This window comes from Xiphias gladius, chromosome 6 (assembly GCF_016859285.1).
Source record: "Xiphias gladius isolate SHS-SW01 ecotype Sanya breed wild chromosome 6, ASM1685928v1, whole genome shotgun sequence".
Lineage (NCBI taxonomy): Eukaryota > Metazoa > Chordata > Actinopteri > Istiophoriformes > Xiphiidae > Xiphias > Xiphias gladius.
In genome coordinates, this window is record NC_053405.1 from 1216760 (window position 1) to 1244439 (window position 27680).

A 27680-nucleotide genomic window follows, 5' to 3' on the forward strand; every position below is an offset into this window, starting at 1 on the left:
AAAAGTCTTATTTACTGATGAATCCAAATTTAAGATTTATGGCAGTAACAGAAGGGTGTATGTAAGGAGACAAACAGGAGAGAGAATGAGACCGCTGTGTATCAAACAGACAGCGAAACATGGTGTTAGGAGTGTTTTTTCCTATTCTGGAGTTGGACAAATGCACCGCATTGACTACACCCTGACCAAGGAGAAGTACAACTCCATTCTTTAGAGACATGCTACACCCTCTGGTTTGCATCTTTGAGAAGGATTCATACTGCAGCAGGATAATGACCCCAAACACACCTCAAAGCTTTGCCAGACCCACTTTAAGACCAAAGAAGACCAAGGAGTCATGGCTGTCATGGTCTTTCCTCAACGGTCACCTGACATTAACCCCACTGAACATTTCTAGAGGCACTTGAAGACTGAGAAACTCCAGCGTTCTGTGACATGACAAGAAGCTCTTTGGAACAGTCAATCCCAGTCGTGCTGGGATAACATGGGTCATCAGGTTCTGCACAAAGTTGTGGAGTCCATGACAGCTCGAGCGCATTCTGTCATTAGAGCAAAAGTCCTGTAGGGACTGACCACGTCATGTAGTTTCATGTCGACACACATCAATTGACTGCCAAAGTACACAATGGACGTGCCTAAGAGATGATCCAGGGAGTAAATGTCATAGAATTGCATCTTTTCTAGAGATGCTGATGCATGTCAAGACATCGCTAGTGTGTGGGATTTAACAATAAATAATAAAACACAGCTGGCACGGGTGTTTTATAAAATGTGCACCATATTCCACCAACTACAAAGCCTGGAGAAGCAAATTCTAAAATCCCATAGATAAGGAATCTGATCAAACTTCATGCTTTTCAATGTTAAGTCCTCACATTGAGCAAAGACAGTAAAAACAAAGGTCAGTTGTGTTTGTGATTTGCCCAGGGGGAGCAGATGATCAAACATTCACAGGCAGTCATTAGCACAGGCACCTGCCCACCACCCAACAAAAAACTCTATGGATCTATGCAATTAACCCAGATGCCATATGTCTTATCCATCAACAGTGAATTTTTCCAAAAAGCAGTGGGTCTGCAGGTCTGCAGAGCCAGTTTTCTCACGTGTGACTCAACCTTGACGTTTTGATTGGAGGGGCTGGGTCATGTGACTAGACTTTAAAATGCTAAAATGTCTGAGAGCAGTTCACAAAAAAAGTTGACCAACTTTTCCAGTTAACTTCTGCTTAAGTTAATTTCCTCCAAATTGAGGCAGTTTTAAAGGCCCCTTCAGGTTTCTTTAATTGGACAATCTGTTATTTTTATCCCCGTTCTTTCTGCTTCTCATCATTTTTAGGAGAGCCATAAATTAAACTCCAAACTCCTGAGTGCATTCTCTGACACACTCTCCTAATCGATGGTGGGATAATATTCACTAAATAGACAAAAGCTGTAAAATCATAGCAGGACTAAGTGATTTATACCTGTCTTTATGAGACATTTTACAGCGACGAGTTTCCTGTCACCGTCAGACTGATTCCAGCAGAGAGGTTTTGATGCGACAACAACACATCAGCTTGACGGCGGGTCAGAGTCGCCTGAATCTGCCCAGCAGAGGAGTCTTGGCTTTCGGAGATGGATAGTTAGCCAGGCCGGGTGAGCGGCAATAAAATCCCATCCAGAGTTGTGTTTTTTATGCCCTCGGCTCCATTAAACGTGACCTCGATCGAAACGGGACATGAATAAAACAAAAGCGGGAGGATCAGAGGCCTGGTATGCAGGACGTGGCCCCGATCCAATGAGCCAGGAGGAGGAGGAGGAGGAGGGTAACAAACAAGAGGGACAGTGTAATTCTGTGCGATAATGACACAACAACAGAGCAGGGCAGAATCATTATGGCTGCAGCTAACCTGTGATCCTCTGCTCACATTAACAGTCCAGACCTGCTCCGGGTTGTCACCACGTCGTTTTTCTTACTGAAATCTTTTCTTTTGGTTATTTAAATGTCAACGATCTTAAACATTTTCACATCCTCTTATGTATTCAGTCCAATAACTCAGGCATAAATTAACTTTTTTTCTAATTTGGCTCATCTATAGTGTGTGTTCCCAACCTCTGTCGTACAAGGCAGCACCACAGCTCTATCCGAGGAGCTCAAGTATGCCTCCATCAGCACCACCTGTCGTGTTCCAGATGTGTCCATTTAAGTGGATTTTAAAACACATGGATTTTATGTTACGCTAAGTATATAACAATAGATATGTGACAATATCTTTCTTCATGCAAGACATAGTGATGATGGAATTATCAATGCATTCAAAGGATTACCACTTGGAGTCAGAATGTGGACATTTCAACCATTTACCGAACACTTACAATCTATTTAAACTTCTCTGCTTGCTTGCCAACTAGTTTCTCTGCACTCTCTACTGCAACCAGTGGTGTTGAGTAGAGATTAGTCAACGAAACAACTAAACGTTGCTGCCCTCGCTAGTCTGCACCAGAAATACTAGGCGATTAAACGAATTATTAATATTATATTAATGTAGAACGGCGGTTAACTGTTGGATCTAAGATATTACGCAGCTGCCCAACCCTAGCCCGGTGCTGCAGCCCCAGTGGACGGCAGCCCCCCTCTCCCTGCACTGGTGCGCAGATGTTGTAAACCAGCAAGGTGAAAAAAATCGGGACAGATGACATCTCGTAAAACCAGCGCGGTTTGGCAGTATTTTTACCTGGAAAATGAAAATAAGGTTGTACGTAGGCTGTGTAAGAATAAACTGGCATATAACCACTCGACTAAATTTAGACGACTAGTCTAAATTTAAATTTCCGTTCAATCGACAGGGAAATTAGTCGTTAGGAACATCCCTCGCGTTGAGGTGTTACAGCCAACTCAGCATTGTAAGAGGTGTGTCCTGTGCAGTCGGCCTGTAATCCTATCTGGCTGTTCATTATTTTTTCATGAAATCATAGTCTCTGTTCTTTTCAAATTAGTTGAAATGCTCCAAAATCTGTCCACATACCCCTGGTAACTGCAGGGTGTTGTATGCTGTAAGGCCCCCTGAGGCAAATTTGAGATGGTGAACTGTATAAGTGAAACGGACTTTACTTGGCAACCAACTGGGTCATTGGGGACACTATAGTGTACCTTCAATAATGCGAGATCTTAGCCTCATAATGATCTTGACTTTCAAACAATCAAATAGCTGCCAATGAGCACAACACAAGATCTATTTAAATCACTTTAAAAAAGAAATATTGGCAGCTATTCAGAGGTCTGAAACCAGACTAGGGGAGAGAGCCTCTGATCTGGAAAAACCTCTAAAATGGGGCCAAATGTGAAACCACTCTTAATGTCAGTCATATGACTTTTGGCTATTATTCAAACTATTTCTGCAGAGAGACATTAAAAAGGAGCTTTTCTCTTTGATCTTTCAGTGAGAATGACACAAAAATATGGCAAAGACATTACTGATTCTGTCTTCTTCTTCTGTCTATTTAGAAAAAGAGATTAGTTGTAAATAGAACTGTACAAAACTTTTCACTGAGTGAAAAATACTCAATGTATTATCAATCCATTAGAATCTCATTATAAAGAGCCATTAATTAAAGGTGATATGTTTAAAATACAGTTATCTGTCATTTTTTAAAGCACATTAGAATTCAAAGACTCCAATATCAACAGTGAGTTGCAGGGAAAACAAGATACGTTGCTGCAGAGATACCTGCAGTTTGGGAAACTATGGTTTAACTGAAGCGTCATCTCACTCACTCATCTCCATCTTCCAAATACACCCCAGGGGAAGTTATGTACAGAATGACCTCTGACCTTTCACCTCGGTCAGGATGGAGACTATGGGGTGAGTTTTTGTTGGTGATGTCATTGTCTCTTCATCTCTGTCTCTGCCTCTCCCCCCGTGTTCATTCCCTCAGTCTTTGACTCCCCTGTCATGTCGACATTCATTGATCGCGCCTCCTCTCGGACTTAAATACATATTGTCAGGAGCGATGCTGCAAGTGGAGCACTAACTTGATTTCCTATAGGCTTTAAGGTCATAAAAATCCTCTGAGTCAATGTCAGCAGACTTACGGCTCGTCATAAACAGGAGGTCTCACTCTGATACATAGGCGTGGCCTCAAAGTGACCTCCAGTTATGACTGACACCCTCTCAGCAGTGTTTGTTTTGAGTGACAGCCAAGCTGCTGGATGATGTGTGTGTGTGAGTGTGTGCGGCTGTCTGAACACACAGTACAGGATAAAGCTGTTTTCAGCCATGCTCCAGACCTCTACATTGCTGCTGGTTTGGATCTTTTAGACAATATTCAGATCATTTCTTTCTGAGCTATAAAACTAAAAAACAAACAAATGTGTAAACTCAGACTGAATTTAAGGAGTCAACTTCAACTTTCGTTCAGGTTTTGTTCCAAAATGAAAGAAGCTGACACCTAGTTTTGCAGCTCAGCTTGTACCAAATAATGGAAATTTTAAACGTAAGTCAGGTAACGTTGGCACTTTAACATCCAGCATCTTATAACTTTACAGATACTGAATACTGAACATTGTTTTTCCTTTTTTTTTTTTTTTTTGCCATAACCTGGATGCTAAAAAATTGCAAACCACTCGATTTCATGATCCTAACTTGTTTTCCTGTTTCCCTCAAACAACTGGCACTAAAACTTTAGTATCAGACGTGCACCTTCCATCTGGAGTTATACTGCATTTTTTATTCCAGATAAAAGAATCTGCTGCTAGCAGAGCTGAGTGAGCTCAATGTCTCCATAACGTGAAAAATATAAATCACTGATCAGAGAAGAAATTCATCATACAGGGTGTAGACTTTACAAAAAAAATCTAATTTGTTAGCACTAGCTTTTTCCTATTCAAACTCATCATAAAAAACTTGAAGTTTTTAGAAGTAGTACAGAGTTTCTCAACCTTGGTGTCAAGTCATAAGAAGATGGAATTTTTTCAATATATCTATATTGATTTTTAATTTAAAAGGAGGAGTTTAATGTTGTGGGAAATATGCGTATTTTCTTCCTTTCTGTGAGATATGGATATCAGTCTTATGTCTAGGTTAGCCTAGCTTAACACAAAGACTGCAAACAGGCTGAAAAAGCTGAGAGAAAGAGCTGCAACAAACAGTCCATTAATCGAGTGTCAGAAAAAGAATCAGCAACTGTTTTAATTGATTAATTGTTTAAGTAGAAAAAAATAACTGTTCTCAGCCTGTCTAAAAACAAAATTTTGAATGAATCTCTAATCTGCTCTTCACACTAGAGCAGTGTAGTCTTTGGGGATGAGCATCAGACTTATTACCGTGTTGATGGCCGTGACGGGTGATGGTGCGTTGGGTTGGCGGTCCCTGGCCACCACCAGCTCCACCGTCTCTCCAGGCTGCTGCAGGAGGGTCAGGGCCTTCTGCTGGCTGATCCCCGGCTCCAGAGGACTCCCGTTGATCACCAGGATCTGGTCCCTCTCCTGGAGACGCCCATCCCTTCAGACACAACCCAACATCAGCCACTTCTTCTCGAATGAGATGATACGTAAAAAATTCTTCTGCAGATTCTTTTTTTTTTTTTTTTAAATGCCTGATTTTACAGTTAGCAGCAACTTAGACAGTGGTTTAGCTTTTAGTTAACCATTTATTACTCTCTATGTTGAGAGGCTAAAAGCTAATCAGATAGTTATAAAGCCACTATTAAATGAAAACATCATACTTTGTATTATAGTTCTGTTGTTTGACAGGTTTAGTTAAGTTTTAGATTTCTTTTACTTAAAAAATTTAAACCTGCAATATCTGATTTTTGTTGCCACTTCTTGAACACAATGCTGACATATCGTCTCCATTTAAGTTACGGAGTTGACATGTTGAACTTCAACCAGCTGCTTATTTCCACATCCAGCTGTTACAGAATAATACCATCCTTCATCTGGATCTGGTGTCTGAGTCACCTGATGAATCTAAATCCAGTACTCCCTCTCTTTTAGCTCTGGTTTTGGTCTCCACCAGCTCCTGAGGGAAACCTCTGGCTATTTAGCTGCTAAATGCTCCACTATGTTCACCAGCTGATGTCTGACTGTGTCTGTCTGCTGGTTGCTGCTGAGCAGGTACTGGACAGTGGCATTTTACAGCTGTTTCTCTGAAAACATCTGCCTGCTGCGGCCGAAAACGACGCTATGAGAGCGGTGAGAGTGAACCAGGGCAGTAAACAGAGAAGCTCCGTGAAGCCGAGAGGAGCTGAGGCAGGTTCATGTGATAATTCTCAGTAGGTTCATCTCCACCACAGACTCCTGAACATTTAACACTGTTTTCACATTGTCATTTCTCTTGTTGTTTGTTGTGCAGATATCAGTTAAAAGAGCTTTAAGTACATATTAAAGAACCATACTGCATCTATGTGTCTGCATTCAGCCCATTCAGGATAATTCACCTGTACTTTACATTTCCACCCATGGCTAAACAAACACCTGTTTTTAAATAAAATCAATTTCTGCTATTTATGAAAATAATAATGCATTATGAACAATAATTACTGTATCATTGGTATTAATAACTATTGTTCGTAAGGTGCTTTTTAATGTCACCTCATTTCCTAATTCGGTTAGTATAATGTTTTTATAATTGGCAAAAATGATGGAAAAAATGACAAAAAAAGACTAATCCACAGATGCTTGGGAGATTGCTGCTTCTCCTTGATGACACGATGACCTGCTGCTCATATTCACTGCAGGAAACAAACATCTATCAGTTGAACCTGTGCGCGATGCCTCCAGGCTGGATGTGTTTGACGAAGACTCCCTGACTGCTGCTTCCTGCAGGATTCAGACCGACCACGCTGAAGCCCAGGCCTCCAGACAGAGGCCGAGTCAGACTGACCAGCTCCGTTTGACGTCCCTGTGTGCGCACACACGCGCAGACACACGCAGACACACCCACACACATGCACGCAGACACACCCACACGCGCAGACACACCCACACGCGCAGACACACCCACACACACCAACGGTTTGGTCATGAGTTTATATTCATGCTGGGGTTTGCGTGCGTGTTTGTATGCATCCAACGTGTTCTGCAGGTGTGCGTGTGTCATGGCCCCACCCACCTTGGCGGTAGTGAGGATCCACTTCTGGAGGATGTCGGAAGGGGGCGGAGTCTGATGGATGGGCAGAGATGAGCCATTGGTCAGGATGGAGGAGGAGGCAGACAAGGTGGGCGGGGCCGAGCTGCTGGCGGGATTAACGGCACTCACGATCAGCTGACCCTTTTTGGAGAAACTGAACTCACTGCAGGCGTCAGGCGGCATACTGCTCAACTACAGGGAAGGGGGGATGGCAGATAGGAGGTGATGCAGACAGTTTTTACACAGCCGCTTGTGTTTGACAACAGTGAACTAGATCTGCATTGATGTGACGATTTACTGCTTTTCAAGCAATCTGAATACGTCACCTTGGCTTTCACCTTTCACTATTATTTGACAATTTATGAATAAACTATTAATTAAAAATTAATTCGATATTAATCGGTAATGAAAATAATCCTTAGTTGCAACCCTACATTTAACAAGGCTTCCTTTGTAAACTAGAACAAGCGCCTTGTCGTTATACGCCTCCGCCAACCAGTCAAGTTGCAGTTTACATCCACATCAGTCCAGACTCATATATTATATGTAGTGAATTCTTTTCAACCCGGCAGCACAGAAGATCTATACGGTCACCACAGTTTCAAGGTGGGAACCCAAGATTAGTGTCACCAGTATCAGTATCCGGCCAAATGTGAAATATGGTCACAATCTCTCCTTCTGTTCCTGAGCTATGGCCAGAAAAGTGTTTTTGAAGAACTTTATGATTTCACAGTGTAGCTGACCTTTGACCTTTTGGATATAAAATATCCTAATTTAATCATTTCATCCAATTAGACATTTGTGTGAAATTCTGTCATAATTAGTGTGTGAATTCTTGACTTATGACCGAAGACGTGTTTTGTGATGTAGGTTTTTTTTGTTGTTGTTTTTTTTCTGTAATCACTGAGGCCCAAAGTGTGAAGTCCAAGTAGGACTTGTGCCCAGAACTTCCACCAGGGACGGATAGAGAGACAGAGAAGAAAGAGAAGGAGAGAGAGAGAGAGAGAGATGAGGAGGCGCACTTATATGCAAGGACGTCGTCAACAAGAAAGAAAGACATGGAGGAAAAAAAAAACCAAGTGCAGAGGCCGGGGGGTAAGTGGAGAGGAGAAAGAGGAGGAAAAAAGAAAAAAAAAAAAAAAAAAAAAAATCAATAGATTCCTCTGCAGGCTCTCTCTCTCTCTCTCTGAACAGGTAATGTATTAATGACCTTTACACTCACATTGTGGAAACTTATCAGTCTGCGGCTTATTTAGGCCAGGCTGACGGAGCAGGATCCCGAGCCATTTCATCAATACCACCTCGACAAGGCCGTTACTCAAACCAAGACACTAGATATTAAAGCTTGATAGATCCGCAGAGAGCCGGGGGAGGGAGGGAGGGAGGGAAAATAAATAAAAAAAAGAGAGAGAGAAGTCCCTGCTTCATATACCCTCCACCGGCCTCCACCAACGCATTCATAGACTCAGCTCTGACCTTCGCAGCACTTAGAATATGAAGCCCTCCGTCGGTTATTGCCATTATCTTAATTTGGCCTGCAGATTGTTTATTGTAAAGGCTCCACGTCAGTAGGAGCTGGAGCTGAATACAGATGGCGATGCAGAGGGGATTCAATGTCCCCACACAGCCCCACTCACAGGTCATAGCGTTGGACAGGAGGTGGCGGAGAACTGCTACCTGATAGGCTGTTATACATGTGGGATCCGATGGGAAACGTTCATTAGGCTGCAGTGCTGATGCACGGCTGACCAAACACTACTATACATCACACTGTGTGACCAGAGGCAGACAAACACCTGCTGATGTAATGTAACATAAAAGTCCTGCAATAACAAACTGTAACTGAAAATAGTCAGATTATGTTCACACTGTTTTCTCTCTGGCATCACGGTGAAAGGTGTTTCTAAACATCCCTCCTCCATGAAGGTTCAAATGTTTTCGTTTTAGAGAGGTGTCGATTCAACTGTACGTTCTTTGGAAAGGGACAAATGAGTCAGCGGACTGTTGATGGTTTAACACAAGCCTGAACTCTTCAGTTCTTCAACGTTGGCTTTAAGTTTATCTGGAGCTGTTGACAAAGAACAATACGTCCCTAAGCTCAGACCTACAGGAGAGCGGCTTGTTCACCTCCTGGATGATGTCCGAGACATTTCACCTTTTCAACGGATTAATGAGAACTGTTGCTGTAATTACCACAAGTCAACTTTTAAAATACAAAATTAAGTCCCTATACAAAATAAAATGGCTGTACAATAAAAATAACCTTATAGTTTCTGACCATTATCAGACCAATCAAAGTAGAAAACATTGCCTCTAACCGTAAACATGTTGAAGATAAATCAATATTTCCAATCGGCACCTGTTGCATTATGATCCTTATAATTCACAACATTTTTTCCAATGTGTTTTTTGCAATTTAGCCAATAAAACCTCAGAATTAAATGCAAAAAAATGCCCTTGCTTCACAGTAAATATCAGTAAACGATGTGACGGTGGAAAAACGGCAGTTAGGAGGAAATCAAGATGGATCCACTGACCACTCAGGACAAAACCGGCTTCTGGTTGGAAGCTTTGATTTGAAAGATTTGAAGTTACTTTGTGTGTTTGCTGGTGGAGCTGCAAAGCGCCGTGGGCAGGCATTGCCCCCCCCCCCCCCCCGTTCATGATCTGTTGTTTGGTCTTTTTTTTTTTAACTGTAAACTGCGGCAGGGTTTAGAGCTGATTACAAACTAGTTTCAGGTCCACTTCATACAGCGCAGGACCATGAGGTCTTAGGTTGCCGTTGTACGCCATATAGTATCTGAGCTGACTGAAATGGTGCTTACGGATGAGAGCGCGCCAAACCTGGATCAGGAGTTTTTTTAAGGACTGCTGCAGGGGGAAGAGGAGTCTCATGGTTTCAGTTTGTGACAGCGGGCGAGGATTTTATGACCCGTGTCAGGGAAAGTGTCTCAGTGAGAAAGTGTGTATAAGCTCTGCTGGTTCGGTTGCGATCTGGTCTCCGAGCTTTCCGGGCGAGCACCGCAGGTTAAAGGGGTTCCTCACCTGGTTTCGGAGCTGTTTGATGGAATGCTGCAGGGTCAGGATGTGGTTGAATAGTGGACTCTGGAGGGTCTCCCTCAGGTTCCCCAGGGTGTCACTGTGGGTCCACTCTTCCCTCTGGACCAGTTTGGAGTGCAGACGGTCCAGAGCTCCCAGTACCTGCTGACGCTCCGCTGAGGACACTGAAGACACACACACACACACACACACACACACACACACACACAGAACTCATAACATAGAAGCAACCACCACGGTGTACGTAAACATAGAGTGAAGAAGTCAACAGCCTGACAGTGTAGACACAAACAAAAACTACTTCCACGTGGGACAGCTGAGAGTTTACCTGTTGGGACATTTTCAAACATCGTCGCCCCTCTCTCTCTCTCTGTCTGTCTCTGTCTGTCTGTCTCTGTCTGTCCCTCTGGATCAATCTGAACAAAGAGCGGAGAATAACATTATTTCACATTTATTTCAAACACAAGCTGAAGCAAGTTAAAACATGAAGGGGTCAACGTTATCAGCACTATAATGGTTCACTGGTTGACTTTCTGACAAGAAATGTTAAGAAACGACAACTGAGAGACATAAAACCACCGCAAAGAGACGCACAACCGAGCCCAGTTGTTCTCGAGTCTCTTCCAGTCTGGGGGTCTGAAAGAGGAGCCTGTGTTTGTTTTCAATCTCGCTTTTCCTGATCCGTCAAACTCGAACTTGTGCTCAAGCTCGTTTGTGGCGGTGCGGACCGGCCCTCTCCGTGCTGCGTTCAGGTGTCTGTGCCTGTATCTCAGGCGAGAGGCTCGTTATCAGACTGTTCGCTCGGCAGGGCCGGTTTATCAGCGCGTACGGGGGGGAAAACACACACACACCACACGGCACAGCGTTCCCCGACCTTCACATCACGTAACAAGACAGAAACCAGTCTGAAGGCCCCACTCACTCCGTTAAATCAGTGATGGTGTGCTCGGGGGGGCTCACCTGTGAGCTCACCTGAGAAAGCAGGAAGTGAAACAGCTCAGAGGGGAGGGGTGGAACGAAATATGGAATTTAATCAATAAACAACCCGCCAGTTTGTATGTTGTTTGTATTTGAAGAGCGGGTTTTAAACAGGAGCCTGTAAACCGTCAAAAATCCGTCGGGAACCATCGGCAGGTTCAACTCGCGACAGGTGCATCAAACTTTTAAAAACAGGGGAAAAACGCTCCGACCAGCCGCGACATCTCAAAACCACACCTCGTCCCCTCAGCGACGACACCGAGCTGAACTTCCCCGGTTCTCCCGACCCGTTAGCTTCACCGAAACCGCATTAGAGCAACTTCTGCTCCGTCAGCTTCACAACTTCACAGCAACACAACTGTCCGCTACAAGTCGGCTAGCCGCTAGCATGCTAACTTAGCTCCTTATCAGCGTCTGAAAAGAATCTAGTCTCGGTAGGTTTCCGGCGGGACAAAGAGTCGGAGGATGTAGCGGCCAGTCAACGGCGAATTCACGGAAAACAGAGCGATCCGGAGGGGTTTTGAACTGGTGTGAAACTCACATCTTACTGGGTCCAGTTCGGCACCAGTGTCGCTTTAATGCGGCGTTCGGGTGCTGTCGAAAATACAACGGCCAGCTCGCGTTTAACGAGTTCAACCGATGTGGGACATTTTTTATGCATCTCTCAAACGTCTGTAACCAAAACACAGAAAAAAGACACCGCGAAGACGCAGTGATGTTTGGTCACTTCTTTGCTGCGCATATTTTACGGTTATTAATTGAATTTACTCTTCTGTACCGTTTCCGCTTGATGTTGCAACCCCGATGCTGCTGTTTGAACGATTGTCTGATTTTCCTGTTTTTGTCAGTTCAATAAAGTTTTTTTATTTTAGTTATTTTGTTTTTGTTTTTTTTGATGATTTATACATGACTTCTAAGTCATAACAAAAAGAGCTAAAGTAATAGACGTTAGAGCCACAAATCAGTGAAATAACACAAACAAAAAACAAAACAAAAACTAAGAGAAGCTGAACAATCTGAATTATTTTTTGAGTTGGAAAGTTCATTCATGACACTGAAGCAAAACAATCTAAACTCAAGGTCCTCTTACTCGCTTTATGCAAAGCTTTTAACTTTGACTTTAGTAATAAATGTAATTAATCCAATTACTGTCCAACATTTTTTTTAAATCATTCATGATCATTTAATAATATTACTGCAAAAGTAAATCGTTATTTTGGTGGGAACCAGGCTCCATATCTTTGGTTATAAATAAAAGAAAAAGTAGAGGGGAACGAATGTGCACTTGACAAGTGGCTGATGTAAATATTATCAAAACTTATATGTTCCTATGCATCTATATTACAAAACTATTCACTCAACAATCCATGTACCATAAGGTTTTGAAGCCATATTTGTTTTCTGAGTTGCTTTTATTGAGTTAGCCAATAATAATATCCATACTACCAATACTACTGCTACTACTACTACTACTAATAATAATAATAATAATACTTATATAACACATTTCTAAACAGAGTTACAAAGTGTTAAACAGTCAAACCGACAGATCAGATATTAAAAATCCTAAATTAATTAGATTACAAGAAGAATTAAAAGTACAACACGGAATATAAGAGTAATAATAAGACCAAAACCGAATGCAGAAATAGTTACAACTGAAGAAAATGCTATTCTATAAAAGTGAGTTTCTAGAAGAGATTAAAAGACACTTTTAAACAGAGTTGTATTACATATATTATTAGAATGCACCTGACGTATTCGACACTGTTTAAAAAGTATAATTTTATTTTCACTCATCTGCAGTCATTCAAACAGCAAAGTCTTCAGTAACATTAACATCATATTAACAGTGAACAGATGATTATTAAACTGCATATAACAATAGATACAGAAAAAAATGGTAAAATCTGTCTTGTTTATTTTTAGCCATAAAATTACGAATATATATTTTCAAACGAAGCAAGATAATGCAATTTAACCTTGCAACGTTGTTTTTGACAGTTTTGGGGTCGTCTCCAGTGCAGAGTTCCGTCCTACAGAACTCGAATTTGCCACTTTTTGGAGCGTCCTGAAGGCGGCTTTCAGTCACGTGACAGAGTCGGCTTCAGACATGGCGAGCTCCCGGAGACGGCTGGTTTGTTTATGCTCCGGGATGTGGAGCCTCCTATTTTACTGTATTTACTCCCAGTTAAAGGTGGTTCTGACTGAAGACGTGCAAAGCTGCGAAAACCTAAGACTCGGACAATATCCTTTAATTCATGTTTGTCAACTTAACGCTCATTTAGAGGGAGATAATTTACCCCAAGGTGGCCGCTAGCGACTGTTAGCTTACCGAGGCTTAGTGAACCAGTCAGCAGCTAAAACATCATAAATATTCATAAATACCAGTGAAATTCTGCAGTTATTGTGTTTATTGACGTTACGAAACATAAGGGAAGTCTTTGTGATCTGGCAGGACACGACTCGGTATCTGAGTAGTAGAAGTATTCAGATCTTTTGCCTAAGTAAAAGTACTAATACAGTAATCTAAAAGTACTCTGTTACAAGTAAAAGTTCCTAGTTCTACTCCAGTAAAAGCACAAAAGTGTTATCAGCTAAGTGTACTTAAAGTATCCAAAGTTCTGCAGTGAAATGACCTCTGTACTATATATTATTTATTATTATTATTATTAATTATGTTATATATGACATTATTAATTAGGGGCCCCTCCAAAGGGTCCACAGATAAATCTGAGGGGTTGTGAGATGATAAATAGGAAAAAGAAAAGAAAAAAACGCACACACACCTGTTTTCAATTTGTTTCTCTACTGTGGAATCCTTTAACCTCTTGGATCCTTGAACAGTTACTCAAATAAAACCATGTGAGAAAAGGGAAAGAACTCAGACAAATGTAATGTCACAAGGGGCCCAAACTAGAAACCAGTGGTTCCCACCAAAACGGGTGGGAATCTTTAACAGTGTTTAATCGTTTTTTAAAGGCTCATATTTGTTAATTTGAAAAGTAGCTGAAGCTGTCAGACAAACGTGTAATTGTAGTGGAGTAAAAGACAAAGTATTTTACTCTATATAAGTAATAAAGTAGCAGAAAATGGAAATACTTGTACCAATAGTACTTGAGTACATGTTCTTGCTCAGTGGCTATGATAATGATCTGTGCACTGGTACTTAAAATGTTCGGCATTCACAACTGAGTAATAACAGTTAAGTTGTTTTAAATTATTTATTTTTACTTTTCCTTCATTTTTCTAAAAAATGTCTGTATTATTCTATTTTAGTGATAAGTGACAGACAAAGCCATTTTGTTTGAAAATTCTGGGGGCGCCCCTTAGTGGCAGAATACCCCAAAACTGAACACACGCACCGAGTGTGGCTGCGATGGCTTAAGCCAATTTTGATTTATGGACATTTTTGTAAAACCGAACATGAAGACACATGTTTAAAATATATAATGTCAAAACGGTGTGACGTTTCAAAATTTGCTCAACAACTTAAGATCAGGAAAGTCTGAAGATGATCCTGAACAGGTTTCGCGACATTTGGTCCAGCGGTTACGGAGAAGGTGTCAAAAATAGTTTTTTTTAAATAATGGAGAAAAGGTCGTAAAGTTTGACATTTTCAGAAAGAGTGCAGATGAAGCGAAAAATAAAAATGAGGAAATATTTTTAACTCTGGCCAAGCCGTTTTCGAGATAGTTGCGGAAATGTAAAGTTTATTATTGGAGCGCCACCTTGAGGACAGTCGTGTTTTTGTGCCTGAGTAGTAGGTGGAAGTTGCAACCCATGGGCCAGTTTCGGGGTTTTTAGGTCTTGTGCTTTTTGCTGCGCAAGCAATTTATTATAAGAAGAAGAAGGAGAAGAAAGAACAAAAACAATAGAGTTCCAGTAGCTTAGCTGCTCGGACGCCTAATAATAATGATGATAGTAAATCAAATGTCCCTAGTTTTGTTTTGGTGTAGTCAGAGCTTTGTCCAGGAGAATGGGCAAGAATCTGAGGTGGTGGAGAAGATGACTTGAGTAGGGAAGAGTTGAGTTTCTGACGGTCTTGTGGCTCGTGAGGAGGATTTTGTAGTTTATTCCGAGTTGTGGAGCAGCGTTTGAAACGTCTGTGCCTCTGTCTGGTGGGAGCCTCAAAGCTAAAAACAGATACAATCACAGTGAAAAGTCAGCAGACCAGGGGGGACATGTTTAATTACTCCTGCTGCTGACATTTTGGATGATTAAACTGTACCTGCTGTTAGTTTATTCTGTGCTAATGTTGAACCAGTCAGCTGCCAGTTCGGACTCCTTCACTCTGCTCATGTATCTCTGCAATGATCCAAAGATTGATGAAGTCACTCAGGAGCCGGAGAACTGCAGGGACACCACTGCCTTGGGTGAGGGCGTCAGGACACGACGTGGACATTTTTGGACAGTTGCGATGATCTTGATGTTAATTTTCTGCTGAAGAATCCAACGTATTTCATACATATGATACAGTATGATATTGTCGTGGACTACATGAAACAGCATACAATACAGTTGGTAGTAATATAGAGTTCAGACTGTAAGTATTTGGACAGTTACCCATTTTTATTTTGTTCTTCAGGCTCTGAGCTTCAGCTCATTCAATCTGACATAAAATAATGATTCTACATTAAAGAACCAAGTCTCAGCTTTAATTTGAGCAGGTTTACGTCGTTATTGAAAGAACCGTGTGGGAGACGGAGCTCTTTAAACACTCGGGGCCCAAACTGCAATTGTAATTGGACACTCGGTTACTAATGTTTGTTGAGCAGCTGTGTGTCGTTTCAACGCTGGTTCATGCTCCAAAGAGCTCAGACGTGGCTCAGAGCTGAGAGTTTCCATTTAGACCGAGGTGGAGCTGTCTGTCAGTATGAGGAGTGACGAGCTGAAGAAGATAATGAGGCTCGGAAAAAAAGCAAAAGTCTATCAGAGAGATGTCAAAGGTAGTTGGTTTGCCAAAATCAACCGTTGGGTCATTTCTACAAAAGCAGGTGTTCACGGGGAAACTAGAAAATGCAAAACGAGCAGGTAGATGGAGGAGCTCCGGACCTGTGGATGAGCAGAAAGTCCTTGACATGGTGAAGAAACACAGGAAGGCCAGACAGCAGTTGACGAAAACTGTCAATGAGAAACCGGCAGAGTTCTGGATCAGAGTTCTATGGACCGAAGAAACAAAAAATCAGCCTCTGTCTAAATGATGGGAAGAGGAAACTGCTGAGAAGCAAAAGAACAGCTCGTGACCCAAAGCCACCACCTCATCTGTCAAACACGGCGGTTCTGGTATGCTGACGGAACAGGATGAGCGCGGAGGTTCACGGGAGCAAACAACAACGATCCCAAACGTACGGCCAAAGCAACCACAGAGCTTTTCAGGGTGAAGGGGTGGATTATCCCCGACTGGCCGAGTCAGTCACCTGATCTCAGTCCGGCTGATCACAGTCCGCTCGGTGAAGACCAGACTATAGGCGCAGAGAGCCCACAACAACGAGATCTGAAGGAGGCTGCAGTGAAGCTCTGGGAGAGCGTCACCAGGGAAGATACAAAGAGTCTGCTGACGTCTGTGGGTCAAAGACTTCAGAAAGTCACTGACTGCAAAGGATTTTACGCTAAATATTAAATACGATCATTTAGTTTAACTTCATGCGTATCTGTCCAATTACTTTTGAGTCCCTTAACTTTGGGCCCCGAGTGTTTAAAGAGCTCCGTCTCCCACACGGTTCTTTCAATAACGACGTAAACCTGCTCAAATTAAAGCCGAGACTTGGTTCTTTAATGTAGAATCATTATTTTATGTCGGAGTGAATGAGCTGAAGCTCAGAGCCTGAAGAACAAAATGAAATGATTAGGAAAGGCAGGTTTATTGTATTTATTTAACACTGTTCAACAACAAAGCAATTTAAAGTGGAGCTGCCACAAGTGGTCAGTTTATCAAAATTAATTAGTCGATGGACAAAAAATATTTGGCAACTATTCTGATAAATGACTAATCGTTGAGTCGTTTTTCAAGCAAAAATGCCAGATATCTACGGGTCCAGCTTCTGAAAAGTAAGGACTTTCTGCTTGTTTGTTTCATATATGATAGTAAATGAACTATTTTTTTGGTTTAGTGGACTCTTGGTTGGATAAAAGACGCTTTGGGAGCCGTTCTGGGCATTTTCCACTATTTTTTCATAGACTAAACCGTTAATCGAAAATAATCGGCAGATTTATCCACAATGAAAATAATCCTAATTTTTAGCCCTGATTCTAAGTGCTTTACATGAGACATAAATGGCATTAAAATATTATATGAAAGAAAAATAAAGCAGTTTGAAAAAAAATATTGATAGGAAATCTGTCTGCAAACCAGCTTCTTTTCCTCTGACCGACTGACATAGTGTGTGTGTGTGTGTGTGTGTGTGTGTGTGTGTGTGTGTGTGTGTGTGTGTGTGTGTGTGTGTGTGTGTCTGTTTTCAGTGGAGTGCCTCCCAGCTCCGAACATCAGCTGTCGGCTCTCTAACGGGACGGAGTTCAAGTTCAGCGGGAAGGAGGTGGGCTTCAACAAAACCATCTCCTGCAGGAACGTGTGAGTGCTCTCTCACACTCACACACACACACACACACAGCAAAAGCTTCCTGTAGAGAGAGTAGACTCTCGGCTTCAGGGTTGAATGATCAGATTTTTGTTACTTCACTGCAGAGCTTTTTAACAGTTTTTTGAGAAATGCAGTTATGAGAGAAATTATGCTCATCGTGATTGTTTTGATCGATGATGATAATCTGAAAAACACTGAGCTCAGTTCCCTCAAAAAAGGCCTTAGAAGGTATCAGAAGTCTTCTCTTGCTTTTCTTGCTGTAGACAGTAGCATTAGGACACAGTTGTGAGGAGGCTCATGCACTCAGAGCGGACAAGTGTCAATTTTAGCAAAGAACTTAATCTTAATCTTAACGGACCCCTGGACAAGTAAAAGGCCCCCACCCCTCCTGCATAGGACCTCTAGACTGAAAGAGACTAGAGGTCTCTTTCAGTCTAGTTTTGTGGACATTACGTGACACATTGTGTCTTTGAACTGAGCTCTGTGACTCTGAACCAAGAAATATAAACAGTGGCTTCGTGCAGAGGCTCTGAGCCCCCGGGCCCCCGGCTCCCCGGCCCCCTGGCCCCTTGCTCTGTAGGCCTGTTCAGTAATCCACACAAGGGCCCAGGTCACATCAGTTGATTCTATTATATTACTAGGTGTCATTATTGTTATATACAGCTGGGAAGTCCTGACACAAATGTGATATAAATGTTGGTAAAATCTTGAACTTAATAAATCGTTTCAGGCCTTATTTATTTTCCATCAGTCTTCGACCGTGAAAATATATTGAATTACATTCTCTCTGATATTAAAAAGGTCTTAAAAAGTCTTAAATTTAATTTGGTGGCCCCTGCAGAAACCCTGTATAACTGTTATGGTCATATTGATTAGTCATAGAGTAATAATTGTCTATTTTCTCTCAGGAGTGGTTATTCCTACAAAGTAGCTGTGGCTCTATCTCTGTTTCTGGGCTGGCTCGGAGCGGATCGCTTCTACCTGGGATATCCTGCTCTAGGTAAACACGCACACACACACGCGTGCACACACACACACACACACACGCGCACACGCACACACACACAGAGTCTTTACCAGTCTTTGACCTCGAGGGCAGGATGGATGGAGGTTATTGTCAGGTCAGACACATGCTGTCGAGCAAACAAAGCTCCGCTGCTCAGTAATTTTCAGACTCACATTAGAAGAAGTGAAGTTGTGTCGGTCACAACCCCTGGAGTCGACACAGGTTTCCTCGTTTCAGGCCAGATGTAATGATCTTAGCTGGGCAATAAACCATAGTCAGTCATCATTTTGTTTTTTGCACCATGTGAAATCTACTTACAGCAAACACAACAATGTTATTTTCAGCCAGAAAGAGCAGATGACAGCTGGCCACGGCACTTCCTTGACTCACGGCAGTCATTTAACTTGTGACATGAGTTTTACAGTCAGGGTGTAATCACAGTAAGATCCGGTGGACATTAGAGGTACAGCAGCTGAAAACACTCCTTTCAGCTGCTGCCGGTGTTGAACGTGATTCCTCCTCCTGGAGCTGAACTCTCAGAAACCCTGAATGTGCTGATGAAAGTGGGCGGCGTTGCCCTTTAAATGTCTCCACATTTTAGGTTTCTCCAGCCTAAATTCAAACCGAATTCAATTAGTCTTTTTTGTCACTGATCTACACACAATAGAGCATAATAACCCAAAGAATAACAGTTATGATTACCACAACAAGGACGAGCTATTATCAGCAGACTGAGCCCCCTTCTCTTCCTCCCTTTAATGAGACACCTGCAACACGACAAAGGCTGAAAGGCTGTGTGTGTGTATGTGTGTGTGTGTGTGTGTGGTACCGGGGGGGAGGTTTGGATGGAGGACAGCTGCACTGACGAACACCTGGCCTGATTTGGCACAGGTCGGCCCGGGCCGAGCCAAGCCAAGCCGAGCCGAGCCGAGCCAAATCAGATTTATTCCTTTAAAAAAAAAAAAAAAAATCATGTTAATGGCAGCTTTGTTACAGAACAAACAAACACAAAGAACTTAAAGAACTAGATAATGAGATTTAACAGTGTAGAGTCCAGTTAGCGTCCCCTACAGGCTCCAAAGTTAATTACAGACACGATATGAAAGTACAACGTCCTGAGGATTCATCTTTTCTTACAGTCTGAGCTGAAAACGTAAAGTTTGTCCTGAGGGTGGCGCCTGAGGAACAGTCATGGAAAATGATTTATCCTCTGAGGAGCAGGAACGGGATCCACACGTATCATGAAAATCTGCACATTAGATTTTTTTATTTCCTGTGTAAAAGTGGAGCTTTAGGCCCGACGCTGAATGTTCACTGACGTTTGCGATTTATCAGTTCAAGACCACAAATCAGTATTTTGAGAGTTTCAGTTTTGGTTTTCTTCGTTTTTCCTTCATCACACCCGCCAAGTTCCTTATGTTCTGGATTTAATTTTTTTTTCATTTTTTGCGCCAGTTTACCTTTACTAGGAAGTTTTACAGCAAAGATGCCGACAGAGACAGACAGGGATGACGTGCAGCGCTGAGACTATTTGGATTATTTGGATTAAAATTTAAAAAATCCGAGAATAGCGAGATCCTCACGTGTGACACGTATCCAAAGGATTTTTGGTGTTTTTGCTTGAAATTGGCTTAAACGATCTCTCGATTACCAGAATTAATTTTCTACAATTAATTATCGGAGATACGGTGTGCGTCTTAACCACTAGGCCACTCTGAGTCAGTCTGTGATTATAACCATGGAAAATGAAGTTGTGATACAGTATTTGACCCTGTGAGTCCATGAAACCTGGTTAAACTCTTTCTTTAATTCTCTCTCCCTCTCAGGACTGCTGAAGTTCTGTACCGTCGGTTTCTGTGGAATCGGAACCCTGATCGACTTCATACTGATCGCCATGCAGGTGAGTCCCAACCCCAGTCGGGTAACTGGTCGGGTACTGGTCGGGTACTGGTCAACACTACTACGGGTACAGTCTGTGAACAGACAGCGCTCCGGTCATTGCGTGTCTGATCTCTCTCAGGTTTCATCCTACAGAAATGTGGCAACCAGCCACAAGTTCCACAAACTTTAAGAGCTGCAACGATTAATCAATTAAAAACAAAATGAAATAGCAACTATTTTGATAATCAGTTAATAGTTTAAGTGGAGCTGAACTGATTAGTTGATCAACAGAAGAATGATTGGTATTTTGTTAATTGATTCATCGTTTCAGTCATTCTTCAAGCGAAAATAGAAAAAGAAGCCAAATCTTTTCTGATTGCAGCTGATTTGCTGCTTCTCTTTGTCACGTATCAGTGTGAATTGATCCAAACCAGACATTTGAAGACGTCTCCTGATATTTTCAAATGATTAATCAAAGACGTCCCCTGATATTTCAAATGATTAATCCAAAAAAAAAAAGGAAAATCAGCAGATTAATCAATAACAAAAATAACTGTTGAGTTTAGAAATTCCTGACTGTGTACAAACTGATCAGAGAGCAGTGATTTAAACTCATGAACTCTTTAGCCTCCGCATCCGGTGTATGTTTGCTCCTCACACACAGAAGCTCTCAGGTTCCTGTTTCGTGTCCTCTTTAATACTGACACCTGTGATGAAGAGTTCCTTGTTTCCCGGAGGGTCCATTTCAGCGTAGCACGCGGCGACGGGGCCTCGTATTTTAGCAGCTAACTGCCCGGTTGGGGGGAGGACCGGCGAGGCCGATGAATAAACAGGCATCGGCCTGCTGATTATTATTGACGCCCATCCATCGTGCAGAGCTGCGTCTCTCAGAGGTCCTCAGGATGAGTGATGCTTCCGGAGGTTTCTAATGGACTGTGAGAGAACGGAGGCAGACGGATGGAGCGAGGGAAACGGGAGGTGAAGGGACGAATCACTCCTTCCCGTTGAAGTGTTTTAGATAATAGAGGCTGGAAATCCATCACAGGACGGTGTGAAGGGGACCAGCGATGGATGGATAGACGGTCGGACTAACGGCCCCTTTAAACCTGAACATGATGCGTGTCGACGGTAACGTTTGACGGGTCGCAGATTTTTAAACTTCTCTGTTCACGAGAAGAACAGGTGTGACGGCAGTTAATGTAATCGTTAGGTGCAGTGTGATCAAAGCCTCAAAGTCCCTGAGGTTTTATATTTTCACCCCGTGGGAACAAAATTTTAAGTTTTTAAATGGCCCACAAAATTAAACTAATCGTTAGAGTCATTTTAATCTGTTCTGACTTGTCAAATATGAATATTTCTGTTTTTTATAGGTCTGTACCGTGGTAAACTGAGTATCTTGGGGTTTGGACGCTGGTGAGACAAAATAAGGCAACTGATGACGTCACTTGGGGTTGTGGGAACCCGTAACGGGCATTTCTCACTATTTTCCAACATTTGATCGATCAAAACCTCGTACACACAAGTTATTTATCTAATGAGAAGTTTGGGACAGGTGCCCTCAATAACCCTCAGATCAGGGTTCGACAAGCAGCCACATTTGAGCATGACATCTTTTTTTTTTTTTTTTTGGTAAGCCTTTACTTGACTGGGAAGAATGCCCCATGTATGTTGGAAAAAATAATGAAATAACGCAAAACTAGAATGAAATCTATTTACAGACGATAGTGGAGGTTGTGAAATAGGATATAAAACTTTGAAATGAAATAAGGGCCGTGCTATGTGGAAAGAAGTGAGCTGATACAGCGTATTGGGTCCGTCCACACAACCACACTCACAGCATTATCGAGTTGTCAGGCGCCTACTTGTGTGACATATTTCCAACTGCTCGAGAGCCCGTCAAGACTTGGAGGTTTATCAGAGCTCAGTAGACCAGGACTGTTGTAATAAGAACATCTCGTCGCTCCCGCAGACACAAATACCGTCCACGGCACAGTCCAGCTCAGATGATTCGTTGGAACGAAGCAGTCGGATCACAGTCAGAGTCAGATGGCGTGTAGGTGAGCTCTGACGTGGTCCTTCAGTCGGATAAGCCTGGCGTCCATTAAAATACGCCGGGGATGAACGTTTGTCAATGATCTTGTTTCCGCGCAATAGGAAAAAAAAATATTACTTTTCGGAGCTCATCACACACGGGAAGTCAAATTTGCAAATGTCCCACAGTAGGAAACTAAATTTAAAATAAAGGTCCCGTATTTCAGCCCCAAAAGAAACTGATCCCAACTCATTCAGTTTCCCGAGTCAGAGGATGAGAACAAATAAAAAGAATCAGCGGGTTTCACTGAGAACCTCACAGTGCCACACCAGACTCGCAGTGTTGATTTCGGTGGAAAATTCTTTTCCATTTCTGTTTCCGAATAAGGTCAGAACAGTGCGGAGTGTTTTGCTTTTCCTCCTTGTTGGCTGTTGATGCTATAAACCAGACAAATGTAGGGAAACTGAAAACATAGAACTTCGTCAGAGCCAAAGTTAAACCCCCGAAGGTTCAGGTCCGGCTCAGCAGTGCATTCCTCGACATGTTAGTGCATTAAACATTACCTGTTGCCGTGTGTTGTGTGTCCTCCTGCAGATTGTGGGTCCAGCAGACGGATCAAACTACATTGTGGATTATTACGGCGCCCGGCTGACCCGCCTCTCCATCACCAACCAGACCTACAGGAAGCCTCACCTGTCTCTGTGAACACACCTGGACATGGCCGCGCTCAGACAGGAACACTGGTGGAGTGAAGAATCAAACTTTCTTCTTTTCTTTGTTTTGTTGTCGGGCTGCATCTTTAGATTTAATCGGCTCGTCACCGAATCTTCAAAACTGTTTTTAGATTTTGCTATTATGGATTTTTTCCTGCATCCCAAACAACAGATTCTCCACAGAGACGTGGAGTGGCCGCTACTCCACTGGCTGTGTTACGTATAGTTTACATACACACACACACACAAACACACACACACACACACACACACACACACACACACACACACACACACACACACACACACAGGTCGGGCAAATGCAGCCAAATAAACACAGAAGGTGCCAGAGCATCAACTAAGATGACTTCCTCTTGATTACGGCTCTTTTTATTTAAAATATTGGTTCGAACGCGGGAAAGTAGGAACATTTGGAACCTGACGAACTGTGTGAATATTCAGCACTTGTTTTATTATTCTTAAAATTAACTATCAGCTTGACCTGTCGCTGCCTTGTCGACCTATCGGTGAACTAAGCTACTGAAGGTGTGGAAGCGTTCTGGGATCTGCCGTAGAGATGAAGGCGAGGCCGTGTAACAGGCCGGGCCGGGGTGCGAAGCGGGGCTGGGGGAGCAGTCGCCCCGTCGCCCTCCTCTCTCCGCCGCCAGAAGCGCAGTGCGCGGCCCCGCGACGCCGACGACTACGCACCCGGGGACTCAGCTGCTCGCTTGGCACCGGAGCGAGGCAGAAACGACGTTAACTCATCCTCGGGGGCCAGACGCTCGTGAAAAGAATGAAAAATACCATCAGACATGAATTTTCTAATAAGTGGAACTTGGTGTCCTGGGACAGAGTCCTCAAATATCAGGGTGTAAAGTCAATGGCAGCAGGTTTCTCAGGGAGCAAAAGAAGTGACCGTGTTTCACTTGGTCTCATTAGGAGTGCAGCAGTTTTTGGAGTGAAATCTGGAGCAGTTTTACAGTTTGTTGTTTTGGTCTTTCTGTATTTCTTGAGTATTTCCACTGAATTTATTACTTCCTATTAATATCCTTGCTTACATTACATCACATTCTTTCAGTTTGTCCTACAGGCTCTTTTTTTTTTTTTCTTCCCCATAATACAGGCATATTTCTGCTCTGGCCATGTGACCAGACCTGGTCAGTGTCGGCCGCAGAAAACGAGCCGTTTGGATTTAATAGCGTTTAGTTTTGAATTCTGATGGACGTAGGTAGATGTGATAACACAGGCCTTTACATTTGCGATTACGTTCCGATGATCCGAGCGCTAATGGAAGGTGTCGGCTCCGTCGTCAAAGTAGTTTGAGACCGAAACGAAGTGATCATTTCAGATCTGATAATGACTCGGACCGATTTCTGTATTGATATGATGAGCGCGGATCAGTCTGTGATAATTAAATGACCCTCTCTCTCTCTCTGTCTGTCTTTAGGTCTCTCCATCCGTCATGTGACGACGGAGAAGACCGTTGGCGAGCCGAGGATATTTCCCCTATTTATTCTGTTCCTCTGAGATCGACTGAGTCTGTACATCAACAAACAGAACGCTCAAAGAACGATTCATTTGAGGCTAAAAGCGACATTTATCCGAACCTGCGTCAACGTGACTGATCAGAAGGCATTTAAAGGGCCATTCCGCTGTTTTTTTTTTCTGCCTGTTAAACTGTAATGCCTCACATTCCTGCTGATTGTTTTCCAAATCATCCATCGGATTTTGGATTGAGCTCCTTCCTTCCAGCAGCCTTTAGTTCCACTTCATCTCTGTCAAAATCAAACTTTGCTCCAGTAGAATTTTTTCCATTTTCTGGAAAGAGTACGGGAGGCAACAGATGTTCAATTGAAACTTTCATACTGATTTTCTCACTTAGGTCACATTTCTGTCTTCACATCTGTCCAGTTTCCTGTGTGTGGGCTTTTTTTGTTGTATTTATTAGGATATCTGGTGGAATATATCGTGATGATTCACCGCTGTTGTGTCTTTAAGTTGTGATGATTTTCCATGAAGCTTCACTTTGTAAATAAAGTTTCTTTTCGTGTTAATCTACATTGGACTGTCACTCATTACTTGGTTGCTGACAAGCTGAGCATGTGTTTACTTGGTGAGGGGTACAAACTGCTAATTCTCCCAACATCAGTTACACTCCTCCTCTTTCCTCTTGGCTCCCCGAACTAGCCCACATCTCTTCTGCTCTTCATTTAGTTTCTCTAAAGCTCCACTATGAACTTGGCTTAAAAAAGCAAAAGAATAAGCATCGGTGGATGTAGAGGAGAACAGGCATTAATCCTGCGTATCTTAAAATGCTGCATCTTTTTTCTTTTTTCCCTTTCTTCAAGATGAGTAACTGAAATTTTGCAGAACGAACGTTGCCGCCTTCACATCTCAGGGCCGAGCATCACTTTCTCCAGGAGATAACTCTGATCATCTTATCGAACTATTTGGATCAAAAATCCCTGTTTGCTTCAGACGGGATTTTTTAACTTTCCTAATCCAAACACAGGTGGTGGATGGGAATCACACATCCGCTTGCTCAATCTGCACAACGTGAACCCAAAAAACCTCATATTTTCACTCACAGTAATGTGTTTATATTTTTTTCATGTGTTGTACAACATGATCAATGACGTGTCATTTATTATTATTACTATTATCACGGAGCAAAGCGTTATTTTATCCAGATGTTTGGCAGAGGCCTGGAAGATTCTGGAAAAACCTTCACAACAGCAGGAAGTTTTGAATGACCTTGTGTGTTTTTTGGGGCTCAGTGACCTTTTCGAAATGATTCTATTCAACTGGGTGAACTGAAGGTTTTTCTTTTTTTTCCCTTTACAAAGGAGAGCTGGCCAGGACGGCAGCATCACGAGTTTCAGACAGAACAAAACATCAGACACGCTCATAAAACTCAAAACTTCCGGAAACTAAACCAAACCCCACTAAAAACTGGGCGACAATGTATGACGGCTGAAAAAGCGCAGAACAAAGAAAGTCACAAAAACAACTGTCGATATGAACGAAGCCGAAATGAGCTAAAAACAGAGCTAATTAGTCAAATGAATCATTTACCAACGAGTTGGGAGCCCAAGAAAACACAGGAGAGGCTCAAAGTGGGTCAAAGTCAAATCACGCTGTCGAACCAAACACGGGTTAAAGCAGCACATTGATATGTGGTTATTTCCCAGTGTTGACTTTAACCAGAGCGACCGGTTTAACTCCAGCTGTGGTGAAGTTTTTCAAACGAGCAGCGAGCATTTCAGCCGTTTAATTATTATTCAGAAACACTGAAACCAGATACTCTGCGTGTGTGTGTGTGTTGTGAGTCTTTGTGTTTCCACAGTGAGTTAGCAGCCATGTGGCTTTCATCAAAATTCAATTATCATACTGTACCATGCTTCACAGGACACACACACACAGTCGTGTTTCCATCACTTCAGAGGACACTACACTGGCTTCCATTCGTTTCCTGGAGACTCAACCTAACCTTCACCTAAACCTGAACCTAAACCTTAAACCAAGTCTTCACCGTTAAATTGAATGATTTCATTTATGGGGACCCCACGGTGTGACTGTGTAAACACATTTATGTCCCCACAACATGAGTTATACAAGTACACACACACACACTCAGTACAGGTCCAGGAGAATGCAAAAACTGGGAGTGTCCCAATCGTTTCAACCTGGTTCTCCTCACTGCCATACTGTGTGTGTGTCTGTGTGTGTGTGTGACAGCAGATCATAACGAATATCATTTGAGGTTAAAGGTGAAGTTTAATCCAACCAAACACACACACACACTACTTTTGTCTCTCCAGTTGTTTTCTTTTTAAAATCCGTCTAAATCATCTCACTCTGTTTTTCTTTCTTTAACTCAGAACTTTTCCATCAAAAACAGACAGAAATGAAACTGAGCTGAGATGAAAGTTGCTCTCAACACGTTCATGTTTGTGTTTCCGTCGACGTCCATGAGCATCGAACGCACGAGACGGCTCCGTTTCAGCGCGGCAAGTGGGTTTTTTCTGGCTCTTTTTGTGAACACCAGAGAATAAAGATTCAGATTCAGCTCAGTTTCTCTGCTCTTCTGTCCCTAACTCACGCCGTCTGTCGTCCCACGGATAACGTACAGTGGGTATTACAGGGTAAAACAAGTCTCGCGTTTGACCAGTCCGTGCGATTCAGAACCGCAAACTCCACCCTGCTGAAAAATCCCCTGCAGACCAGAAAGCATTTTCCCCCTTAGGCTCTTTTCGTAAAAACCAATGTCTGTAAATCCGCGCTCACATTTATCGGCAAAGAAAATCATTTCAAACGAAAT

General features: G+C 42.6%; 2 protein-coding genes across 3 annotated transcripts in view; one reads left to right on the top strand and one right to left on the bottom strand.

Annotated features, from left to right (window-relative positions):
• Nucleotides 1–11084, bottom strand: part of patj (PATJ crumbs cell polarity complex component) — a 135015-nt gene extending 123931 nt beyond the window's left edge. The window contains exons 1-5 of the mRNA XM_040128453.1: nt 10497–11084; nt 10154–10332; nt 7091–7300; nt 6741–6880; nt 5302–5479 (exon numbers count right to left, since the gene is read on the bottom strand). Coding sequence (XP_039984387.1) covers nt 5302–5479; nt 6741–6880; nt 7091–7300; nt 10154–10332; nt 10497–10518 — 729 coding nt within the window. The 5' untranslated portion in view covers nt 10519–11084. The remainder of the gene's footprint in view (nt 1–5301; nt 5480–6740; nt 6881–7090; nt 7301–10153; nt 10333–10496) is intronic.
• Nucleotides 11085–13208: 2124 nt separating this feature from the next.
• On the top strand, nt 13209–25417 carry tm2d1 (TM2 domain containing 1). 2 transcript variants are annotated; one of them, XM_040127777.1, is made up of 7 exons: nt 13209–13393; nt 15449–15522; nt 17609–17717; nt 18636–18727; nt 20560–20633; nt 23241–23394; nt 24807–25417. In XM_040127777.1, the coding sequence occupies exons 1-6, from the start codon at nt 13260–13262 to the stop codon at nt 23349–23351; spliced, it is 594 nt and encodes a 197-aa protein (XP_039983711.1). In that variant the 5' UTR covers nt 13209–13259; the 3' UTR covers nt 23352–23394; nt 24807–25417. The 2 variants fall into 2 exon arrangements, with proteins under 2 accessions (XP_039983711.1, XP_039983710.1); XM_040127776.1 differs by having other exon boundaries at nt 13210–13393; nt 23241–23389.
• The last annotated feature ends 2263 nt before the right edge of the window (nt 25418–27680 follow it).

Excerpts from the sequence above, each read along its gene's own strand:
- tm2d1 (XM_040127777.1), top strand. The coding sequence starts at position 13,260 with ATGGCGAGCTCCCGGAGACGGCTGGTTTGTTTATGCTCCGGGATGTGG. Across the intron at positions 15,523-17,608 it reads CAGGGACACCACTGCCTTGG|TGGAGTGCCTCCCAGCTCCG; the intron begins GTGAGGGCGTCA and ends GTCTGTTTTCAG. Across the intron at positions 17,718-18,635 it reads ACCATCTCCTGCAGGAACGT|GAGTGGTTATTCCTACAAAG; the intron begins GTGAGTGCTCTC and ends ATTTTCTCTCAG.